Source organism: Empidonax traillii, unplaced genomic scaffold, assembly GCF_003031625.1.
Source record: "Empidonax traillii isolate 1590-97213 ecotype Southwest subspecies unplaced genomic scaffold, ASM303162v1 scaffold138:size3245559, whole genome shotgun sequence".
Lineage (NCBI taxonomy): Eukaryota > Metazoa > Chordata > Aves > Passeriformes > Tyrannidae > Empidonax > Empidonax traillii.
Window position 1 is genome coordinate 2,409,109 of NW_020955331.1, and position 24,374 is coordinate 2,433,482.

The following is a 24,374-nucleotide window of genomic DNA, read 5'->3' on the forward strand; positions in this document are numbered from 1 at the left end:
CAAGGAAGGTCATCTAGCTGTGTGAGGATCAAGTTTTTTTGCTGTCAAGACCTGTTACTTGCCAAACCTTAAGAGGACTAAATCCTCCTGAAACTACAGCAGGAGACAAACTCACTGATAAAGTACCCCTTCATAAATTCCTACAAACCCCAGGTATCAGTATTTGATCTTCTTTAATTCTTGGAATGTCAACACCCCCAGGTATGAGTCTTTTAACTCTTCTATAGAAATACATCTGTGGTAAGACAGCAGAATACGCAGCAATTAAAAAATAACCAGAAAGAGCATATAAATAGCTACTTGTGTCTATGACAGGTGGAATTGCTGGCAGAGTTCAGGATGGGGGCTGGCAGGCTGCAGATTCACCCATCTCAGGGCATACACAGTTAAGCCAACAGAAATAGTCAACAACATATTCCAGGTAACTTCAGCTCAGCAACAGCGTGAAGGTGAAGACTTAGCACACATAAATGGGATTTAAAATCTGCAAACATGACTGGAACACATGTCAGGGGATGGACATAACACATATCGGGAGAGACTGACATGTGTAGGAACATTTCATTACAGCAACCAGGAGCCTTAAGAACCATTTAAAGGGTTGGGTTTTTATTCCAACCCTTTTCCATGGCTGTTTTAGAGCATTAATAGCCTACAGCTCTGAATTTGGCAGCTTACCCTTGTTAATAATCAGAAGCTGCTGCTAATCAATTCCTTTAAGCAACAACTATGCTGGAAACCGAAAGTCTGGCTTGAGGAACTGTAAGTCATGTGATTTCTCAGCACAGCTGTCTAACACGGACGACCTTTAGAAGATCTCTAAATAATTCCTACTCAGGAAAGTAACCAAAAGGGGGAGTGGGGGTGAGGGAGGCAGAAGGGGATAGTGGGGAGAGAGCAGGGAGCAGGAGGTAGGAAGGAATACTGAATTAGCATAAAAGTCTTTAAAACTTTGTTATTTAAGGAATTCACTATGAATATGATATTTATTTGGGAAAAGAAGAATTTTAAAGAAAAACTAATGGTGTGTGAAGCCAGCAGTAATCAGGCTTACACTACTGCTAAAATGACAGCTTCATTTCCTTGTACTTCCACACTTTTAGCTACTCTGCATTGTGTCAGCCTTATATAACCAGTCATCATTCACTTTAATGTGTCATGTTAAAATAGGCCACAAGCCCTGCTGATATCTGAGAACACAATTTTGGTTATTGTGCTACCTAACAAACAACAAAAGAATTAGATGAAGGTTTTTGAGAGATTTGCTCCCCACTTGACTTGTCTGAAGAAGTGATAGACTTTTCTGCAGAGCTGGTGGAATTAGAATATCCACTGGAAGTGCATTCTGCATAAACATTGGGTCTGAAATGAATTATTCATCTGATAGATTTGGTTCCTCCATGAAAAATTTAAACATTCTTCACCATTCAGTAGGACAAAGAGACAGACACTAAATCAGGGTGCCAGCCTTTGGACACTGAAGTTATATCTGAACTGAAATACTTATGAGCTTATGAGGAGCAGTCTGCCTCCAGGCACCACCATTACTGTTTCAAGCAGGAAGTTTCAGCCCTGAACGGAAGTGCAAGGTTCAAATTAAATAAACTTTTCAGAGTGCAACACTGGAGTTCTCTTCAAAACCATCTCCAGAGGACATTGAAAGACTGGTAACATCAAATCCAACCAATTTCAAGAGCCCTGGAGCTTTTCACATATTTTGTAGAGTTTCAAACATGAAATACTTAAAGTTCAGACTCATAATAGCTTATAGCTCTTTTCCCTTTTAAGGACATTCATGTAGCATCCATAGTCCACTAACTTGAACATAGATGACATGACAGTATCCTGCATGCAAAACCTCTGCTTACAGTCTGGCAGAAATTCATGTCCAGCATTTCTCCATGCGAACTCAGCAAGTAACCACCCAAAACTGTTTCCCCTCTTATCCACAGGATGTTCTTATTCCTGTGGATAAGAGGGGAAAGAGTTATGGATGGTAGAGGAAGATCAGTCCCACAGTGTGTCCCTATTTATGCAGGAAAAAATCTTGTATCTATATCATAGGAGAATAAAGTAATAAAAATAGCAATTTTGCAAACGTTTTCCCCTTTCTAAAGCACACTCATGCTTCACACTGCTGTTGAGGCCACAGGCAAGGCCAGGAGCAGCAGCATTTCTCTGGTGCTTTGTACTGCCTTTGGACTACTAAATCAAGGCTATTAAAGAGGAACAAGTGTGCCTTAGCTGTACCAATAAAATTCCTCTCAAGATCATTATCAAGAGCCTCCATGAAAGGGCAGTTATGATGTGTCTGTGGTCAGTCCTAGCAGTTGCAAAAAGCATAAGCACTCCAAGCGTGTGTCGCTGCACAGTCACGAGGTAAGATGTCCCTGTCTGCAGCTGTTCTGTCAGGAATGAGGGACAACAGCAGAGCCATTCAGTCTTTGAAACTACTGCTCTTCAAGAAGGAACACAGTCATCATAAGGGAAATATTTAACTCTTCTTAGTATGCAGCGCCCTCTCAGCTTCATATTCTTCCCTGCAACCTTCTGCCAGGAATGTGTGCTAGTAGCCAAAAAGGAGGTTCACCAGCTTTCCCCCTTGGCTTAAGTCTATGAAGCATCAGTTGCCCCATCCCAAAGCACGCAGGAGAAGCCTTCAAAAAACTTCATACCTGTCCCACAAGTGCTAGCCTGACTTACTGATCTCTTTTAAAAAAAGCTTCAGTTAAAATGTCAGAGGTGGTTAGGGTGGTTGGAGTGACAGGAGTTAAGCATCATTTAGCATCTGAATTTTGTTCTCTTGCAGGTAAGACTATACTTTAGCAGCAGGCAAGCAGGTCTTTATAATGTCAACCCAACAATTGCCACAGGTCTGCCACGAGTTCATGCTTCTATACTGTCAGTGGTGGCATAAACATAAATTACATGTCCAGTGTGCAATGCTACTGCAGATGTCCTATTGGACAACAATATGTGTCATAACGCAGCACGATATTTGCTGTGTGCAGGAGTCCATAAACAGGACACTGAATTTTGTCTCCAAGGAAAAGTTACTGTAACCAAAAGAGAGGAAGGCAGAGTAATTCCACCAGCCTGCTCTTTCATGCTGCAACGAGTAAGGAGAGCATATAGCCTTCACTTTGCAGAGGCTTTTGCTGTGAAATGGTAACTCATGAAGACTTTGGAGACACTTTCGGGAATAATTATGAAACATTTCTGGTTTGTGTCAATATCTTTGTGGCAGGTATTTACCATTAGTTAAACTAAGGCAGGCAGGCAGGTATTTACTCATTTGTGTACATCAAACTTTCATAAGCAGGGAAAAAATTGCTTTGAGTCTCATAAACATTTTACTCATATTGAAATATTTTTTATTTGGATTTAAGGTTTTTTCTCTTTCTAGGAAAAAATTGTTTCTTACTTTTGATTCAAGCTAGACATTTTCAAACTCTGTTCTAGTACACGCATGTTGACTCAAAACAATTCAAAATCCCTTCTAATTTGCTCTTTGCTTTCCAGAGTTACTTTTTAAGTCTAAAAGACCAAAGGAATTTTTACTGTGATTCCCAACTTGCCCAATTCTCTGGGTTTCTGTGGCACTGCAAGAATTCTTTAGCACCAAACAGTGGGAAAATACAGTTCCCAGTAATAAAGTGCTCCTCAGGCCTACCCAGCACAAGCATGGGCAAGATCCAGCTGTGAAAAACTAACTGCTGTAGTCAGTTCAGAGGGGAAAACTCCCCTGCATACCTTTTTCAAAGAAGGAAGTGTTATTCCTGGTCTGAAGCCCTCTAGATTGATTATCTTGTTGCTTTACTCAGCTGGGGACCAAGACTGCAAAATGTAGTGAGCAGGAAGGCAGAGTAACATCGATGGGCTAGAGAATATGTGCTGGTAGGTGGTACCTTTTTTAAAGTAGGTTACACTTGCAGAAATATGCAGTGTTGTTGCATTATGTGTAGCAGACAGCGCAGCAGAGTGAGTAAAAGTCACCATCAAAGATTCATAGGTGAGGAATAAAAGCTGATGAATGAATTGCATCTGCAACTTTGATTGAAAAGCAGAGCTGAAACCTCAGATGGTTCAACTTAAAAGCATGTCACAGAATTTAATAAAATTATTCTGAGACCTAGCTGGCTCTCTATTTTTATTTCAGGCCTTAGGTCCTAGGGGGTAATAACCACTTCAATGTCAGTTTATTTTGGCATTCGTAAAGCAGGAGCTGATGTCTGGTAGCAGCCCAGATCTGCAGCACCTTCCCTAGCAGAGGAAGTTCACACCACAAGGGCAGCATGTTTTTGAAAACCCTCAGAATGAGATCACAGTTTGCAATTATCACATTTCATTGTATGCTTTTTAAATTAATATCCCAAACAAATACCTCTCCACAAAAAGCATTGTTAAGTAATTAAATCATTCTGCTTTGCAGGTCAATAGATTTTTTACCCAGGAAATGCAAGTATCACAAGTCTTAAATCAAGAGGAAAAACAGGTTGCCTGGTAGCAATGAGCTAGCAAGAGAGCTCTACTTTGTTCTCGAAGAGAACACAGTGGTGCTGGGAGTGAATGCTTCTAGAAAACTTTGCCCATTTGCAGCTCCTTCCAGCTCTGAAAGCCAAGCATTTACAGAAGGGTTAAAATCTCCAACAAAAGACAGACATCAGGTAACAGTATCTGAAACCCTGTGAGGAATCCCAGCACCTTCCTATGTTCAGCAGCCTCTATCAGGAGGATGTTCTACTTATTTCCTCAAAGGGGATCTCCCCAGAGGAGTGCTGGTATCTCAATTAGCTACTTTTCACCTGGAGCAGCTCCCACCTGTATGGACTGCATAATGCAGTTCAAGAGAGGGATGCAGCAGTGGGGTGCTTCAATCGTGAACATTTTGCCAATATTCAGCAAGCTATTCAATTTGCAGGTGCCAGAAATTTGTACATGGGCAAGGGGACAGAGGAAACATTGTGGCTTTATGTTACTACGACCAGCTTTTCTGCTTCCAGTCAATTTAAAGGTAAGCAAGAGCTGATTAGCCCTATTAGCCTAGAGCGGTGAAGCAGAGATGAGTCAGTTTTGCCTCTTTTTTAAATCTCTTGAGAGAGTCCTTTCACAGCCACTTGCAATAGTCCTGGACATGTGTCCACTGCAGTTTCCTTCAGAGTGAGTCCTCACTGCTGTCAAATGTTGGATTGCTATGGCCTCCCACACTTCCCTCTACTGTTATTGTCACGGAATCTGAGAAGAGGGTATCATTCAGAGGTGGCCAGTCTGAGTCCTGCTCTAACACATGCTGCAGCCTCTTGTAGTGGCTCTTTGAGTGGTACCGGAAGGTCTTTTTCAGAAGCAGCCACAGGGGTCTGTTCTCGATGACAGCTTCCTGCAAAGGCAAAAGCAAGAGGAAGATTTTAGAGGATCTGGACAGCAGTTTTCCCTTTTCATCCATGCTACACAGACAGGGCAAACAGTGGAGACCTAGGTCTCTGACCACTTCTCACACCAGCTCCACCAGAGCTCTCCAAAAGAAAACTGTGACCAGCTCCTACTGGCAGTTTTCAGGATCAGAGTAGAAAATACCAAAGATTGCCCATATTTTCCTAGCCTGGGGCAGGGCCCGATAGACTCTGCTCACCAGAGGTGACCTGGCCTTGCATTCCCTTTCATCTCATCATTCAGATGAGGCACTTTGAGGAAGGGGAGTAAGGGTGAGGTAGCAGCAATTACTGCTGTTTTACTAGGTATTCCCAAGACTGGGCTGAGGAGGAGGCAGAAAGAGGGAGACCTGACCCTTTCATCTCTCCAATTGGTGCTGACCAGTTCATTCAAGGAGGCACACTCACCTCGACAAGGAAGGACACAGCAAGTGTGACTGCAAGCATTACCACCATGGAGATCCGCCATGTGGTGGGGGTGCAAACAAGCTGTGAAAAAAGCAGGAGCTGTTTAGGAATGTGAGCCCACAGTAGACACTGGTGGGTACTTGTGTAATAGAACATGGAATTATTTAAGTTGAAAAAGACCCTTAAGATCATCTAGTCCAATCATTAACCTGGCACTGTAAAGTGCACCGTATCCCTAAGTGCCACAAGTATACTTCTTTTAAATACTTCCAGGGATAATGACTCAACTACTTCCCTGAGCAGTTTGTTCCAGTCTGTAACATTTTCAGTCAAGATTTTTTTCTTAATCTACAATCTAAACCTCCCTTGGCACAACCTGAGGCCATTTCCCCTCTACGATTTGTTACCTGGGGAAAAAAAAAAGAAAAAAAAAAGTGACACCCACCTTGCTACAGCCTCCTGTCAGATTGCTATAGAAAAAATTAAGGTTTCCCCTGAGCCTCCTTTTCCCCAGACTAAACAAGCCCAGCTCCCTCAGCCACTCCTCACACAACTTGTGCTCCAGGCCTTCACCAGCTTCATGTAATAAAAAGCCAGAATCCCACGCTGGCTGTAGACTGTACACTACCTGATGAGCTAATATTGTTACTTGTCTTGAGGAATTATTGATAAAGATGCTTTTAAACCTATGATGGAGTAGAGAAAACAGAGAAAACTCTACTGTACAACTGCAATAGAAAATCTGCCTTTTCTTTCTAATGTAAGAAATAGTTCAAAATCTGAGTATTTTCGCTCCAAACCCAGTTCCAGCTTCCCACAGCTGGAAGCACAAGCTTTCTGGTTGTAGTTCAATTTCTTTTGGAGATAAAGCTCTGACCCAAAATTTTTATAACCAGTTTCTTCAGGTCAGGCTATTGCAGAGTTTTTTATTACCACTCCACCCTTTTCTCAGCAAATTCACCTTATTCCAGTGTATTCCCTCCCAACTGCCTGGGCTGGGAGTTTTGTAGTCCTCCCCAAAAGCATTTTAGCCCCTTACAGCTGCAGTGCTGACTATGTCCTATGCCACCACCATCCACAACAGGACTAAGACTTGCTTTAAAGTGCCATGTCGTGGCAGATTCTCTAACTGGGTCTGCCCGCTGAGCCGCTGCTCTGGAAACAGTAACACGGTGAGGCAGCTTTTGCTGGGCTGTTTGGCATTTAAAATAGAGACCCATACCCTTTGATTATGTTCCTTTTTCTGTGTTTCATTATTTCCATTTCTAAATTGACTTGCTAACTATCATACAAACATACAGGACTGAACGCAGCACCCTGTTCTGTACTTATTATTCAAAGCCACCACATGTCATCTTTCTGATTAGAAATGTACAGAAAAAATAGCTGTGAGTTACTTTTGTTGTTTTGTTCCTGTCACACCTACAGCAAGACTGTGAGAGTGTCACAGTGGAGGAGGTTAACATCTCCCAGTCTTGACATACCAGTTGTCACGTCCACTGACAACCCTGTCCTATATCTGATGTAGATCTTGTCCTTCTCTCACATTTTCCTTAGGATGGACTTGCACAAGACTGTGCAGTACTTTAAATTTGCAGAGCTAACCCCATTCTTGTCCTGGCTTCACAACTATCAAGCCACCAACAGACCGAGCATTGTAAGCTCAGTGATGCCATTTTCTATTGCATAGAAAATGTGCTGAAGCAATCCAAAGTACATGTGTAGCTGTCCAGCTGTCACAGTGCATAGATCTTAGTTTAGAGTCATCATGAAGGTTCTACAACACCTTCATCTAAAATCCATCTCTTTAAATTCGATTTGTCTTTAGAGGAGCCATGTATCCCCAGAAAACTCTATGCCATTTGTTAAAACAATCTCTCTGCACTTATGATGGGACTGGTAGTAGGAAGAAACTTTCTCCCTCCCTTAGAACAATACTCACATCCATCTTAGAGTAGAGATCATCAATATCAGCAAACATCAAGAAGAGGCAAATGCCCAGCTGCCCTATGAGCACCAGTATGAATACATCTGAAGGGACAAGAACAGACAAATTAAGCCACACATTTGTGAGCAATCTCAGCTTCTTGCCTTTATCATAGAAAATAGTAATAATTTTCTGTGTGACACAGTCATCAAAAGAATCCATGAGATAGAAAGGAACTTTCAGCAAAAGAAAAATGAACAGAGTAAAACACCAGCTTTACTCAGTCATGTATCTACACGTGAGGGGGGGACAAGCCTTGTAGCCACAGATTTAAAACACCAAATAGGTATTTTGAATGTTTGATGTGACCTCTCACATCTGAGAAGCTTTGCAGCCTTCCAGCGAGTCTCTCTTTGAGCTCAGTATCTCCTGTCATTCAGAAAAATGTCTAGAATGTTGTCTTGATCTTGTTAATATGGTTAGGGATTCTGTCCTCAATTTCAGTGATATTGAGACTTTGTTCTTGATCAGGATCAAAAGAGTCTAAGTAATGGACAATCTATTGCTCTCTCCATCTGTGACCTGTAGGCAAAGCTTCCAATAATGAGTAAATTAATTTTCTCTTCAGCTGGTATGCACCAAATTTCACTCTCCACCTACTATTCTTTTTTTGCCTTGTTCTGGGAGACTGATGACCCACTTTTCTGCTATCTGGGAGGAATGTCCCCTCCTCACTGTTACTATACCAAAACAGCAAAGCTATGAAACCTGCAGCATTAAAGTTAATCTTAAGTAAAAAAATAAAAAGCAACTGAAGAGAGCTTTGCCTGAGAGACTGTTGCCAGGATTTGTCCCACACAGAAAAAGAATAACTCTTCCATGCTTCACTGAAACTTCTGGAACTGCCTCCTCTTCCTTCCACATGACAGTCTTTCAGATGTAGAAAAAACCCTATTAGACCTCACTACAGCCCCTTCAAGTTTTTGCATCCCGTGATGTTTCCTCTTTGCAGAAATTACTGGTCTTAGAGTTAGCAAATGCTAAACATCTCTGGTTCTGGAATGGAAAATGGGACTCTGCAAACATTTAGATGTCATTGAATGTTTTCTTCTGAGATGGGTCCAAAAGAATTCTCTGAATAGTAATTCGCTCGAATACTGCTCAACCAGCATGCCCTGGGGAGAGAGGTATAGAGCTCTTCCAGAATTATTCTGAAGACTGAAGTGAGACCACCTAATCTCTCCTTGAGATGTCTCATTTAGGCTGCCTCAAGTAACATGATGCTTCTGTCAGCAAACTTTCCTGCTGCTCCTTTTGTCTTTTTCAGAAATCCAAGTGCCAGGCCCAGGATCTTCGCATTACAGAAGAGAGCTGCTGGTCACTGGATACCACTGGCATTAAAAAAGTACCTGAACAGGTGGCTTTTAGTCATTGAAAAATCTAGTATGAGGCTCCTGATTTTTTGATTGGCATCTTTTTGATCAAGTTTTAATTTTTCCCTAGTGAATTGACCTCCTGAGTTGACTTATACATCCCTTCCTCTCTCCCCATACTTACAGTTTGTGTAGATGGCTTGCCTGAAAGGCTTTCCCTTGGAAAACACTAATGCTACAATGAGGCAGTTGATGGTACTCAGCAGCCACACTGTGGTGTTTTCATAGCTCCTGTAGCCATTGTCTGTTTGTTCATGGGCTCCATCTCTCACCCCATGGAGCCCCAGGCTGTAGGAAGAATTCTCCATGTGATTCTTCATTGAGAGGCAGCCACTGAAAAAGAGTGTCACACTGGTCAGCGAATGATGATTGTTCTGGTTATTTCCCCCAACTTCTACTGTAACTGAGGAATCCTCCCTCACAGCCGTGATATAAGTTATTGGCAATGCCCCCAGTCTCACCCTCTGGTTTCAGCTTGCTCAGTAGCTCAAACCTACTCAGATACCCTGGCCTCTCTTGCAATCAAATCCTTCTCTTTGTGCTCAGCAGAAGCATTCCCACCATATGCACTGTGCTGTGTGGCAGATTGCTGGAGAGCTTAGGGACCTGCAGACAACAGTGGTTAAAATGTTTGCACCCTGTGGGGAGCACAGGGTCTGCCTGCAGCTGCTGATCGGCCTGCAGTTAAGCTGATCAATAGTATCATCCACTAGGTCAACCCTGTGTTACTAAGAATCCCAAGAAGGTGACCTACCGGTGTAAATCAGTCTTGGAATACCAAGGCTGCTCCTGGACCACCACAAACCCGAAAATCTGCATGCTGAGGCTGAAGAGGATGTTAAGTACAACAGAGAGCAGCAATGGGGGTGAGATAAGCTGGCTTGGAGGCCTGTAGGGAACCAGCTTTGGGTAGGCACCTGTGAAACTCACTGAAACATGCACAGAAATATTTACTAGTGTGTCCAAAATACAAGCAGTGCTGCTGTACAATATTGTTATCAATGGCCAGCCTATAATATCCATTATAAAACATACGAAGACCATATATCAAGTACAAAATACAGAGTTGTTTTCTTACAAAACCTTATTGACACAGAAGAGGCTAATTAATGGCATCTGACTATCATGAGGCATATTTTGAAAATAAAATATTGGATTTTTCTTTTATTTTCCTACTGTCAGTCCCAAGGATATAAACATACTCATGCTCTCCTATTCTCTTTCTATCACTTGTCAACTGTGGCGTTGGATTTTCTGCTGACCATGTTTTGTGCATCCTCCTGGACTGAGTGCCTAGTGCCTGCTTATTTGAGCTGGAGGAAGACTCCATTCACTGACACAACAGGTTTCCCTATGTTCTTAAATTTAACAAAGTTATCCAGACTTTGTATATGATGATACATATTGATACAATATTCCAGATGGGCTGCTTACAGCAACGTAGCTTTTAGTATCCAGTATTGTGGTTGACAAGAGGCTTGTGGTTTTTAGGCTTGATTTAACCAAAGTCTTTTCCTGTCGTCTGTGTTCAAGCAAGGATGGAACACACCAGGACGTGGTTTTAGTGTACGCTCTTCATGGCCCTGTCCCTGCCATTCCTGCTTCTAAACCTCTCCTTGCATTTATTCCATCTCAACAACATTGTCTTTCTGCCTCAACACTGGTTTCCTCTCATTCTTGGCTTACAACTTCTTGCTCTATAATGTCTGATATCTATAATTTCTTTCTTCTCCATTTTCACCTCTCTTTCCTTTTGTGGCTCTTGCCTATACAGCTTCAAGTGTGAAATGGTCTCCAAACAGTCAATCCTTACACTTTCTCATTTGGGCATGGAGCCTTTGGTATCCCCTTAATCTGCCTTCCTAAGTCAACTGGAAAAAGCCTGAATAGACTTTCTACTGCATAAGGTGTCATTTTACTCCTTCTAGAGATAACATCCCAGTTAGCAACAACCTACATGCTCAGCAAATGCACCACTAAGAATTACCCATCTTACTTCAGAGCTTTTCTCAAACAAGATCGCTCTTCTACTAATCTAAACATCCTCTACCAAGAGGATTACTCTGCAGGATGTTTAGTCACCTTTTCATCCTTTCTATACACAGAATCATGCATTCCCAAGGAGTGAAAAATATCTGAGATCATTCTCTCATTAATACATAAGATGACCAAGGGTCTTACTTGTCATGCCAATGACAGTGGTAATAGCCAGATCTTGAAACAAAAATTGGTAATTCCCAAAGGAGTTTAGTTGCTGAAAAGAGGAACACAAAGTAAAAATATCACAAATAAGATATTTGCCATGGACTTGTTTATATCATCTCCAGAAAGCCATACTATATCCTTGGAGATAATGCTCTGCTGTTTGTTTTGAAATGCTACTCTGCATTTCAGATAAGGGGACTACACATTTCACCACCCTGCCAATAGAATTGTCACCATTGGGCCTGCAGTGAATACTCCCATTTTGCACATTTTTTGAAATAACTGTGCTTCCAGTTCACTCCATGCAATAGAAGAGAAGACTATTTGAAGTGACGTGCTTTCTCACTGCTGGGTAACTTCTGAATTCAAAGCCCTTCTTTCCATCTGGGAAGAAGCCATGCAAAAGTGGTTTAAGGCTTACTGTCAAGTAAGTTCATGGTTTAAATGCTGAATAAATTGCAACAGCATATGCTTACACCAGATTCTTCCTTTCCAAAACACCACTCAGTATCTCAGCCTTCTTTTTGCCCAGCTTGGATCTTGAGCCCACTGGCTGAAGTTAATGGAAAGAATCTTTCTGATTTTCAGCTGAGGGTACAGGAGGACCATATGATCACACCACAGAAGTCTGCCACTCAGGTAAAGGTAAAGCTCCATACCCTAGTTTTATAGTGGCTTTTATGCCCTATTTCTCCTACAGGGGAGTAGTAGCTCACCCAGTTCTAGCCAACATGTTCCCAGTACATACCCAGTAAAGTAGGAGAACACCAAGGTACTGAATTGTGCTGTACAATGCCATGTACTTGAACATGCAGAAGGAAGTGACAAGAGCAGCACGGCCTTCCCTGTGTGAAGACATGAATAAAAGACAGCAATTAGGTGAGGGGTGCTCCTGTCGCTAGTCCTCTCAAAAGGCTGCTGAAAAACAAGGTATGTGTCACAAGCAGTGAAGTCTGCCAGTATCTTGCTGGGAGGTGAAATAAATAAAATCTGGCCTGAATGAAAGTGAAATCTTCACTTGCAGATATCTTACTACAAGGAAACAGGCTTGATTCTAGTCATCTTTGTCCTGTAGAATATAATTTACCCAGCAATTTTTTTCTGCTGATATTAACAGTGCAGGTAACAACTCCATTTGAGGGGAAAAAAATTGGAAGCCAAGCAGCTGCTTAGTGAGTTCAAGCTAACGAGTCCTCTCCTGCAGTGAATATGTAGTATCTGAAAAGGGCAGCACGCTCTCCCTGCCCCAGAAAGCAAAACCAGGATCCTGGCATAACAGATGCCAAGTTTTCCTTGCATAGGGTATCAGAGAGGGCCCAACAGTAGTGTACGGGTTGGTTTGTGGACATTTGATTCAGCTTTATGGAGCATTGGTTATTTTGCTATGTTTTTGCATTTAAAATACTGTTTATGATGTAAGCTCAACTCTAAATGCCCTCCTCTTGTAGTTTTGAGGTAATTAATGTACCTTAAAGGAATTTCAGAAGGGGACTAAGCAAATGGCAATTTCAAGGTCAAAGATATTTATTTTTCTCTAGATATGCATATTGTGGCTTGCTGTGAACACCCAACACTAATATTTGAGAGGAGTGGGAACTGTCTTCTTTATGAAATAGGGAACAAAATTCTGTGCTTACCTGATTAGCTCTGGCACACAGGCTATGCTGGGGATTCGGGATGTGAAAGGTGAAGCCACGGACGCCTCCTGCTCTGACAGTGATATCCCTGCATGTGCCACTTTCAAAGCCTGAAAGTCATATTCTTCTTCAACACTTACAAACCAGGAAGACACAGCAACTCATATGTCAGCCAAGCAGTGATCCCTTATTATAGGATGTGTGCTGTGAACAGCAGTCCCTCTTTACTCCCTATGTGTGCTCCACCCAGGGGGTTCCTCCAGCGGAATGCGGTGAGGCATTGGGACCAGGAAAAGAATGGTGATGAGAGCATTGGCAAGTTCATTTTCCACACACCTCAGAGCCATCCACTACCAGCTGCAGAAGACAGGTTTGGCTTTGCCTCTTTTGCCAGCACTTACGTGCTGTCACACCTCATGCAGATAGTCTAGGTTCTCTGCTTGCTTCCCACAGGAGAATCCTTGGGCCTTTGTGTTAGGACAAGCAAGAGCTGCACTGCTGATGTGGCATTGCTCTCACTGCATGAGGATGCATGAAGTCATGGAGAGATCTAAACATGTCCAGAAGGGAGTTATGGGTTCCTCCTGAACATAAACCCTTCCTTTTGGAAATACAAAAACGAAAGCTTTCCTGCATTTCTAAAATGTTTGTTTACAAAAGCCTTGTAGGACTACAGCTGTTCTCCATGAAAACTCCTCACTTGTCTTCTCCAACCCCAGACACTGAAGATATTGACATAAACCCCAGTGGAGGATTTGGAGAATTTTCTGGTGTTTTTTTGCCAAGAAAATTAATCAGTCCTTGAGATCACACACTGCAAAAATCTCTGCCTAGGACAGCATGGTAAGGACCGCACTGTAGGATCAGGTCTAAATCAATACTGGTGACAGCACAGCTTCTCTGTGAAGAAGCAGTGCACTCCCATCCCTAGCATGTGCTCACTTTGGAATATTCCACTGGCATTGCATTCATTTCTCATTTTTAAAATAAATGAATTTAAAGAATTTTCACTTACCCCACAGTCATTGGCTCCATCTCCACACATGCCCACAAAGTAACTAAAAAAGTAAAGTGACCTACAGTTCAGTTCCAAGGAAAGTGAGGAATCAGAGCCTGGTCCGTACAAGTTATTTATGTTAGTCAGGCAAGATTTTTGTTAAAAACCTTTCTGGAAAGCCGAAAGACCAAAACATAAGCCCAGGACTCTGAATTGTGCATGGGCCTTGGGCTTGCACCTCGGGTATGACTACAGTAAAGTTTCTGCTGTGACGGAATAAAGAACGTATTAGCATGAAGCTTTACGTTCCCTAGAATGGACTTGGTCTTCTTGATTTTAAGGTCAGTCACACCAGAGGACAGGGCTAATGGGGACAGCCCTGTTCAGAAAAGAAGGACTGCAAGCACAGGTACCTCATGAATGGAGACTCTGAGGTCCAGTACTGCCAGAATCGCCTGGGAGAGATAGGGAATGACAGGGACAGCTGGAGTAGATGGAAAAGGACAACATGAGTTTAACAGGATATCTAGAGATAGATCCCCACTCTGAGGCTGAAATAACCTTGCGGAATAATGAGCCCTGAAAGTGCTTTTTACTCCCTAGGTCTGGATTTCAGTGTAGGATAAGTTCTCACTGGAAGGCACTGTTGGTGATCCAGGGAGGCCAGACAGCAGTCAAGGTGCTCACAACTGTGCACACCAGGTTTTTCATCTGAAACAGCCTAAAACTCTTCTTGCTGTAGAGCAAGGCCTGGGTCTAGGTGAGGTGAGGGTGAGGGTCTTCAGTAGACTTGGGAAACAGCTGAAAAACAGGCAACAAGAAGCCTGATACTCAAGAATATATATACACCTCTGTGACTGTGAGCAGTACAGTGCATACCAATCCAGACTGCCCTGCCACGTTTTCTAACCCATCACACTGAGCCAGCAGTAGTGCAGTAAAAAGACTGCAAGTATCAGAGAAGCTACAGTGCTGGGAGATATTCCTAAAAAATCTTAGGGACACAAGTGCCCCTCCTTCAGACCCAGAGAGGAGTAACAATGAAGACTAATGTGAACAACAAAAGCGAGAATCATGGGAGTGTTAAATCTTCGATAGGTTGCCAAACCAGCAGGGAGTTCAGCATCTTTTTTAACAGGGTTTTGGATTTTAATTGCGAAGTTGTTTATCTGTGGGAGTTTCAGTTTTGTACATTTCCATGAAACACTATGTTAGACTTCTTTCAAGCCTGGAAATTCAACTACCATGGGTTCAAGTGCCTGAATTTTTGGTAATAGGGGGCCATAGAGATAATTTCAATTAGAAGCTGCTAGAAGCTTTTGCTATTCTATGAAAAAGCCAATGATAGCTAGCTCCAGAGTAGACTTCCTACTACTAGCCAATAATATTCGCTTCTGTGATAACATATTTAAGAACACAGGAAGAGAAGCCTGTGTTGCAGAAGAAGTTTCAGCTGGAGAAGAGAGCAAAGGAGAACATGAGATAGCAATGTAGACTCCAAGGTCTACAGGAGTAGGGGGAGGAGAAGGCTGAGAAGGTCTCCCTCTCCCCCTCCAGCAGGGGAAAGACTTAAAGCCAAGACTTCTGCAGCCTGTGGAAGATTATTGGGGTGACGAAACACCACCACTCCCCCTGCAGCTCATGGAGGAGCCTACACTGGAGCAGGTGGATGCACGAGGAAGCTGAGACTCCGTAGGAGGCCTAAGATGAAACAGAGTCTTGCTGGAGACCTGTGGCCCATGGAGAGAAAAACCTACGCTGGAGCAAGTTGTCTCAAGTAGGACTTGTGGCCCTGTGGGGGATCTACGCTGATGCAGCTCATTCGTGACCCAAGGGACAGCAGACTAGGAGAGAACTGTGGCCCAAGGGATGGACCCATGCCAGAGGGGTCTATCAAAGACTGTCTCCCATGGGGAGGGACCCCACAAGAAATAGGGCAAGGGCTCAAAACTATTACCCCCTGTAACCATGGTGAAGACCACGGTGAAGCAAGTTGTCCCCTCACAGCCCATGGAGGAGTAACCCACAGGACAGCAGATTAACAAGAGCTGCTGCCGAAAGATGGACTTAAACAACAACTGACTCCCCCTTCTCTGTCCCCCACACTGCTAGGTGAAGGAGGGAGAACATGGAGGGAAGGGGGAGTGGAAAGAAGGTGTTTTGAGAGAGTTTTATTCTTTTACTTTTTAGTACTTATTCTGTTAGCAATAATTTAGCTTTTAGTTTAAGTTTGTTAGCAATTAATTAAGGTTCTATTTATTTTAAGTCTGTTTGCCTATGAGAATTAGTAAGTGAATGTCCCAGTTCTTATCTCTACTTAGGAATTCTCTGATTGTTTGTGGGTTTTTTTGCCTCTCTCCTCTGAGAAGAGCAGAGAAGGCAGGAGGGGGAAAAATGGTTTTCAGTAAGTGTTTAAAATCTGACCGAAGTCGAAACCACAACATCAACCAACACTTTCAAACTCATTATGAACTTACTCCAACTTTTGAAACTCTTCTACCAGGCTGGATTTCTGACCAGGGGACATTCTAGCAAAAACTGTTCCGTTCAGCAGGAGCTGTAAGGAGAAAAAAAGGAAATTATTTTTAAAGCACTTGAAGTAAGTTGTTTCAGTGATGATCTGGAATAGAAATCACAAAAAAATCATTTTTATAAACAACTCATTCTAGACTGTGAAGTAGGAAATGCTGATAATCAAAGATAAAATGGCTCTTAATCAATATTTTGAAAAAATAACAGTCACAATAAGGACAAGAAGCCTAGTATGTCATTTAAGTTACCTGATGAAAACATATTACCAGGCAGGCAGTTACAAGAAGAGAATTCATGAGATCATCCTCTCCATGACACAGACAAGCCATGCTTAATGTGTAATACCATGTTTTCTCTTGTTCTCCAAAACTGGGTAGAACCAGTGCCGTGCAAGAGCCAGGCATATGGGCACAAATGTTTTAAGCCACATCCTCACACCACGAGACAGCTCTGCTCCTCTCATGTGCAGAAAAAAAATTGGGGATTTTTAACATATGTTAACGTCAGAGATTCATCTGTTTAGTATTTCAGAGTTAGAATTGTTCCCAAAAGATGTGCTGGTACAGATGCCCTCAGCTAATTATACCAGGACAATTAGAATCTCCTAAAAGGCAAGCCTACACCAGTTAAAAAATCCACATCTTACCTTTGGAAGTAAGTGCCTGAAATGCTGTGCTACAATTTGGTAAGATTTTCCACTCATGGCAAAATGATACTGGCCATGTCCCAGTGCCAGATTGATTCTTCGCTCAGTCTGAAAGTCATCCCCCTATAAAATAAGAGAGAATCAGTGCTGTGTCTAGGCCTTCAAAAGCTGCCCTGTACATTTACACAGGGACTACTACAGACAAAGTAAAGGGTATACAATGGGGTGGGTACTTTTGAAGACTCTGGGAGTCTTGGGTTCAAGGCCAATTGCCTTTGCTTGAATACGTAGAGGGATTGAGGCATATAGTGCCATTAATTTCAGTGTTAACTGGGTGCTTCCTAAGTTTTAAAAGCTGGCCCTCAGCATTGCTGCATTTGCTAAAATTCATGCAACAGTACCAATCTGGTGGGCTCCACTCTGAGTGAGAGGGGGTAGAGAGATAGTATACGGGAACCACATCTAGCCCAATCTTTCTACAGTGAAATACAGTGTAGAGGCAGCTCAGGATAATCTTTGTTAGAAAGGAGCACTCAACAGCCCCTGCAGGTATTCCCTACCATCTGCCTAACTCTTAATACTTATGCAGAGAAAGGTCAACACCTTCATACTTACTCTTCAGGGAGAAAGAAACTGCTTTTCAGCCCAGCTTCTCTGAGGAGATGCTTGATGAAGGAAATTTATTAGTGTAGCTTGCCTATGTTTCATTGTGTACATGCAATTTCTCAACACTTAATCTGTTTTAATTCTGCAGGTTTAGTAAAGTGCTAACTCTCTACCTGCTCGAGCAGGGCTGGTTCAGCGCTCCTCCACTGGTTTTAAGTCCACATCTACACCATCAAATTTATCTTGCAGGGAAAGGAAGCACGCTTTAAACAGGCATCAGCTAAGCATGAGGGCTAGGGACAAATCTTTCCTGGATTTCTGCAAAGCTGTTCTCAAACCTAGATAGGCAGTTAGTAAAAACTTGTTCATGAGATAATATGCTAGGAACTAAGCTCTAGGGGAGTACCTTTTTATAAAGATTCCTTCTTTTTAAACACTTTTCTAGCACATATTTTGACATGCAAAGGATGGTGAATGACAGGTCTCTGTTATTCTAGCACAATTCCACTGTCTTATTTAAAGTATTACAGCTTTGTTTCCCTACTCCAAAACACCTGCTTCTTATGCTTTATGCTCACCAGGTTTCTGCAATCTTCAGTTTGGTTTTCTTCTAGGGGTTTCCAGGTTATAGATGCTGAAACAGATCCAGGTACTTTGTTTGCTTCCACAAGAATCACTCTGTGTGCTGGAGAGATCATCCCAGCATTTTTGGCAACGGTTATAGCTGTCTGAATGTTGTCACCTATAAAAATCAAGAGGTGTGTTATCTAAAAATTTCTGCAGTGAGGAATTGTTTATGGAAGAAACATTAGCCTTTTCCTGAATTCTGAGTTTTCAACTATACCCTTAAGAATCAGTAAGATTTCAGTGTCTATAAGTAAGAAAGCTTCTGATAAAGACCAAAACTTTGCAGATAAGGTCTGTCTCAATCATTAGATGTATTTTCCTCCGGAAAAATAAATATTTCATCTGAAGATGAAGTATTCTCTTCTTCAGCTTGGAGAAAATCAGATGGGGAATATGCTCCTAGATTATTTGTTTTAGACCAAAACCAAAAAGGGATTCACTGCTAAATTGCTGCAGGTATCACTAATTCTCATTGATTGGCCTCAGGTGGCTTTTAAGGTTCAGTGATTTGTCCTGGCAGTGATGCTCCATCTCTGCTCATTTATAACAACAGGATTTCGAGGGGCCTTATAAAGAAGGGACCTTGCATCACATGCCTTTACTAGGTGTCTAACACAGCCTAGTGAAATTGCCAGGGACAACATGGTTCAGCTCATGTCATTATTAAAACATAGATTCTTCTTGGACTAAATATCTGTGCCTTCCTACCAGTGGTGGTGACAACAGCAGACTGTTCACTTAAACACCGTTGAACTCCCTGTCTTGGCCAGTGGCCATATAAATAATCCACCCGATTTAGATACCTGTGGCCATAACGCTCCTGATGCAGGCAGCACTGAGCTCTTCCAGGACAGGTTTTGTCTCCTTCTTTAATCGATTCTCCATTATCAGCAGACCCAGGAATGTTAGATCAGATTCTACCTCCTCCCTTACAGTGAAAGAGAGATAGACAGATTTAGTTCTTCTTCTTGCCTTTGGCCTGTTTTTGTATTGAATTTGATGATAGCCAGTTATCACTGTCAACCATCCTATCTAACTCAAAACCATTAAAATAGTTTCTGTGTTGTCAGAAGTCCCAAGTTTTCTACTTTTTAATAGTGCTATTTCAACACCAGCAGGGCTTGCTTCCCACTGGCAGCAAGTGGTGCTGGTTGTGTATGGAGAATCTTCAATTAATTTTTCATCCTTCTTTTCTCTTTGTTCCTTGTTCTAAAGAAGTTCAGTACGTAGCCAGCTTCCAGCTCATGTCTATTAATTACCAAATCAAAAGAGCCAATTTCAACCTACCTGCTCCACATACCAACATAAAGCCTGACGGATAAGTTAGACTGTTTTCCATTCATGCACTGTCTTTAGACAGCATGAAAAAGCACTCTGAATTTCCTGGAGGATTCCTGAACTGTGGTGATCTGATTTGGAAAGTTTATGTGCACTAGTCATTCTCATTTGAGGACTGTACAACAAAGAAAGACATCTTAGCAAATGTATCTTCTCCTCTTGAAAGTACAGCCTGAGCGAACAGTATGTGGGAAGTCCAATACTGTTTTTCCCTACTATTTTCTTTACATCTTTGGTACTGCTTTTTTTACAGTTGAACACATGCAGTAAAGGAGAGAATTTGGTAAACACCCCATCCCTGAGTCATGAACTAGAGGTCTTCCAGGGACATAGATTGACTCTGAAGAGTCTGAAAAGAAAAGCTTTCAGACACTTATTTTAGCCACTGTAGTAAGGAGAAGGTGATGTCTAACACTTGCATGGCAGTCTGAGCAGCTAAGTTAGGTGATGCCTGAACAGTTACTGCTTTCACTGCAGATCTTGTGTTTGACCACTAGCCTTTGCTTTTCTGCTGGTAGTATATATATCTCACACATGCTGTAACTGGGCCATATCACACACATTTGCTCATTAGGTTGGTTGGGTCTGTTATGACACCTGTCACAAGACTGAAATAACCACTTGCACTCTGCCTCAGTGTCACTGGCCCCTTTAGCAAAGCAAAAAGCCCTGTGAAAAAGCAAGTGAGCTCCTGCAAGTGAGCAGGTCCTGAATTAGGAACTTCAGCTAGCAAAGAGAGAGGACAGCAGATGCTCAGTAACTGCAGATATTTCAGAAGTGGAGTTTCTGGAATATCATAGCCAAAAGCTAGAGGGATTTGGGAAAAACTATATGGATCCATGTGAGGCTTGTGAAAAAGTAATACCATGAGCATAGTAGAGGAGTTTGTTGACTTCTACAGAATCTAAAGAGACCTAAAGCTTTAAAGCTAAAGGATTGGACCAAGGCATAGCAAATGATAATTTGCTGACTTTGACTGGGCTAGAGAACAGTAATGGGGGTCATTTGCTGTCTTTGCTTAATCAAGGAGTCTGGATAACTGGAAAAAAAAAAAGGGGGAGGGAGGTAAAAAAAATACTTCACTTCAACTGAAAGCCTGGGTAAGTCTGCAAGGAGATTGGTAGAAATGATGGATCAAGGGAGGGATGTACTAATCTTCAGAATGTACTAGAGTTATGCTTAATATGTTAATCCAAAGTTAAGAAAGTTAAGAAATGTTCAAGGATTCCTGGTATGTGCTATAAGAGTGCCCTTACCCATTCTCAGACCTTTATCCAGATGTAAATCAGATTCTCTCTGTCCTGAATCTAACAAAACTCTGTACTACAAGTCTGCTCTTGGCAGGTTGTGGTGATGGTACTGTGTGAGGCATCGCTAGCCCATGGTTGAATGTGGCCGGAAGCAGCAGCCTATGGCTTACCTTGATAGAGCAGTAGGCAGCTTCCCTGTCTGTAGAGATTTCCATGCCAGTCCGATCACCCTAAAGCCCTGTGCCGTGTAGAGCAGGAGTTTGCTTTCAAAGTTTGATGGGACTGTGCAAAAGAGGAAAAGACAGTTCATCAGGGCACTTGATCGCTTTCTAGTAGAAGGAAGCTTTGGAGCAGGGAAGGTTTATGTCCCAAAGGGCAAGTAGACCTAGAGTTTACCAGTAGGCCAAGGACATCAAGGAAAGGTGCTTGTGATGGTTTTAGTCTAGGCCTTCCTGGTGACCAGTTTGTAACCAAGGAAGTAGCCAAGTACCCAGTATTCCATACAATTTTTACGTAAACCAGAGTATAAATAAGTCGGAGATTAGAGACCTCGCTCTCTTCTCTTCCGGCGAGGTTTGGGAACAGTGGGTCCCTGCGTTGGTCTCGCTTATCGTAGGCTGAGGCCTGCAGAGTCCACCGTCCTACCACGTGGAGATTTGGAGAGTGCTGGCTGTGACTATTGATCCTGCTGTTCTAAGGGACGTGGTGAGATCTGTTTTGTTAGTTATTAGTATAGTTTGATCTAGTATACCTGTTCAGTGTCCCTTTTGTTCCCTTTCATCCCCTTTTTTCCCTTTCCCTATCCCTTCGGGGGGGGGGGGGGGGTGGACCCCCTTTTACTGTGTATATAGCATATTAACTATACATAACTATAATTTATGTAAATATAGATATATTTTTACATAAGCAGCTTGACTTTGGGTTCTTTAATTTTTATAGTTTCTTTTCCTTTAACCTAAGGGAAAAAAGGAGGGAGGAAGGGGGCTGCTGTCCTAACTTTCGGGCATTTGGCAGGGAGCCAGGTCCAAACCTTCACAGTGCTGAACTGAACTTTGCTCAATAAGAAAATTATTGCATCTCTGTCATGTTGCCCTTAGGTCCTTGTACAAGAGTTGGTAATTACATATATTTCTTAGCAGTCCTTCTTTGCTGAGAAGGGCTGTATGAGAGCTTAGCCTTAGACTTGGAGCACAACAGAGACTTCCTGGGCTGAAGTATCAAGTCTTAGACACAGAAATCTCATTTGGACCTTCCACTTCACCATCCAAAGTCACTTACACATATGTGTTTCTAGGAAGCATTTATAAATGTTAGTTACCTGTTTCTGCTCTACATAGCATGGCTACTATTTCTGGAGCCCCTTTTGTGAAGACCTGTTGATCACCACCAATTTCCTGAGCAATGACAGACATTCTTTGTAAGGATGAAGAAAACGGAAACTGGTGTAAAATGGTAACTCCTTCCACTGGGGCCTAGGAGAAAAGCAAGTGGATTATATACTGCAGCAAGGATTTTAAACTCAGGCAAAAAGATTTTAGTCTGTCCTTTGGGCCATATTAAGAAGCTAACCATGTATAGTGGGCTGATTTGTCACACTTAGACAGAAATGACTGGTATGTAAAGAGGAAATTAAATTTGTACATAAATAGTTACCTTAAGCAGTAGGAAAAGTTCACTGATAGTTTTAGCAGACAATTAGACGTAATTTACTGAAATGAACTCACTAGTCCTCTTTTTTTTTTAACAAGCTTCTGTTTACACTGATCTTGCAAAGGGAAAATGGATGTCTGAAAGCAACCCCCTTGGTGTATGTCACCAGCAAGGGTCTGACACCAGCTACCAGACTCCACTGGGTTCCCAAATGCATTTGGAGATCTTCACTGCTCAGCTGAGTTTGGATTGAGTGTCGAGCCACCAGGACAGGCAAATCCCTGAGCTGAACAATCTGTCATCCAGTATTCCCCTTCTTCTGGTGTGAGCAGCAAGCTCCCTCTGGCGTCTGTAATCAGAGAGAGCAAGGCAATCTCTCTGCAGGCAGGACAGGAAAGATGAAGTGTGGAAGAGCTCTCTTGGACTAGGACAACCAAGCAGTTCTATAATGAAAGGTAAGTCTTACACTGACAGTTTAACTTGATCAATGATGTGAATCTCGCAAATAACTTACAATGGTAGCTTTAGGTCCAGGTCTAACAACCGTGGCATGTGTGGATCCTTCAGTCTGGTATCCATTGGAATCATCTATCACCTGTGTATTGAAAGACAAAAATATTTCAGATCACAACACCACTATAGCTGAAAAGAACCTCAAGGATCTATTTAGAGTATGTGATTTCAAACCTGAAGATGGTAGAAATATCTCCACATTGACAGAGCTCTAACAAATGTCAAAGTCTTGTACCTGGTTCAAACCCGGCAGAAGTCTTTTACATGCTCTGTAAAAGTGATCTTAATCTGTGTGTGAGACACATCTGGGACTTCCTGTTGTCTGGCAGCAGCCAAAGACAGAGTTGTTGTGCCAGTGTGGTTTGCATGACATCCACCACTCCCAGCCAAAGGACCTAAGTGCTCAAAGTACTTCTAGGTGAAAGCTCTAGGCAGAAACAGGGAACATTCCTTCAAAAGCCTGAGTATGCAGTATCTCTTCTGGGTTTTACTTGTGTGGGAATTGGCTATTTGCACGAGACGGCTTGGGACACTTCTCTTTTTTGAAACCACCAAAACACCCTGCCACTGTTTGCATAAAAACAAAGCACAGCTTTACCCAGTTAGTGGTCTCAAACATTTTCACATCCAGTGGGTCTCCTTGGATCTTGCCCTCCCACACAATTAATGAATGACAAACTGCCATTGCTCTGAACACTGGGCCCCAAGGCAGGTTGCGATCTTCAGGGAAGCTGTGAATGTCCTGGAAGCTAACACAGAAAAGAACATAAAAATTACTATTAGAGAATACCAAACAGCATATGACTCACAGGGGAAAAAAAAATCCTAATTTGAGCGCAGTTAAAATCCCATCCTGAGGTCAGACCACAAGCATATTCTGAGGACTTGTACTCCCCCATGAGCTATTTCTTGAGCACCTATTAAATCTGGGATACACATGCTCAAAATAGGTGTATTCTGCCTGGTTAAGTAGTCTGTTGGGATGGATAGGAACAGATTATTTTAAAATACTTTCCTTGAGGCTTGTGCAAGGACTCTTGAGTTCTGAAACTGATATAAGTTTGAGCATCTTTGTGCATGCACGTTTCTGGAAATGTAAGTGGGTAAAATCATGGCCACTGAATGAACTGAATGTCAATCTCATGGTTAACAGTGACTTCCTGTCATAAAGGGTTG

General features: G+C 42.3%; 1 protein-coding gene across 1 annotated transcript in view; it reads right to left on the bottom strand.

The window, feature by feature from the left end:
* Positions 1–4,753: 4,753 nt before the first annotated feature.
* Positions 4,754–24,374, bottom strand: part of LOC114057566 (probable cation-transporting ATPase 13A4) — a 40,590-nt gene continuing 20,969 nt past the window's right edge. The window contains exons 14-30 of the mRNA XM_027883991.1: positions 23,797–23,947; positions 23,200–23,280; positions 22,354–22,507; positions 21,206–21,317; positions 19,251–19,375; positions 18,375–18,562; positions 17,215–17,322; positions 16,514–16,593; positions 14,055–14,097; positions 13,040–13,149; positions 12,151–12,247; positions 11,379–11,451; positions 9,952–10,126; positions 9,322–9,530; positions 7,780–7,868; positions 5,838–5,918; positions 4,754–5,377 (exon numbers count right to left, since the gene is read on the bottom strand). Coding sequence (XP_027739792.1) covers positions 5,156–5,377; positions 5,838–5,918; positions 7,780–7,868; positions 9,322–9,530; positions 9,952–10,126; positions 11,379–11,451; positions 12,151–12,247; positions 13,040–13,149; positions 14,055–14,097; positions 16,514–16,593; positions 17,215–17,322; positions 18,375–18,562; positions 19,251–19,375; positions 21,206–21,317; positions 22,354–22,507; positions 23,200–23,280; positions 23,797–23,947 — 2,098 coding nt within the window. The 3' untranslated portion in view covers positions 4,754–5,155. The remainder of the gene's footprint in view (positions 5,378–5,837; positions 5,919–7,779; positions 7,869–9,321; positions 9,531–9,951; positions 10,127–11,378; positions 11,452–12,150; positions 12,248–13,039; positions 13,150–14,054; positions 14,098–16,513; positions 16,594–17,214; positions 17,323–18,374; positions 18,563–19,250; positions 19,376–21,205; positions 21,318–22,353; positions 22,508–23,199; positions 23,281–23,796; positions 23,948–24,374) is intronic.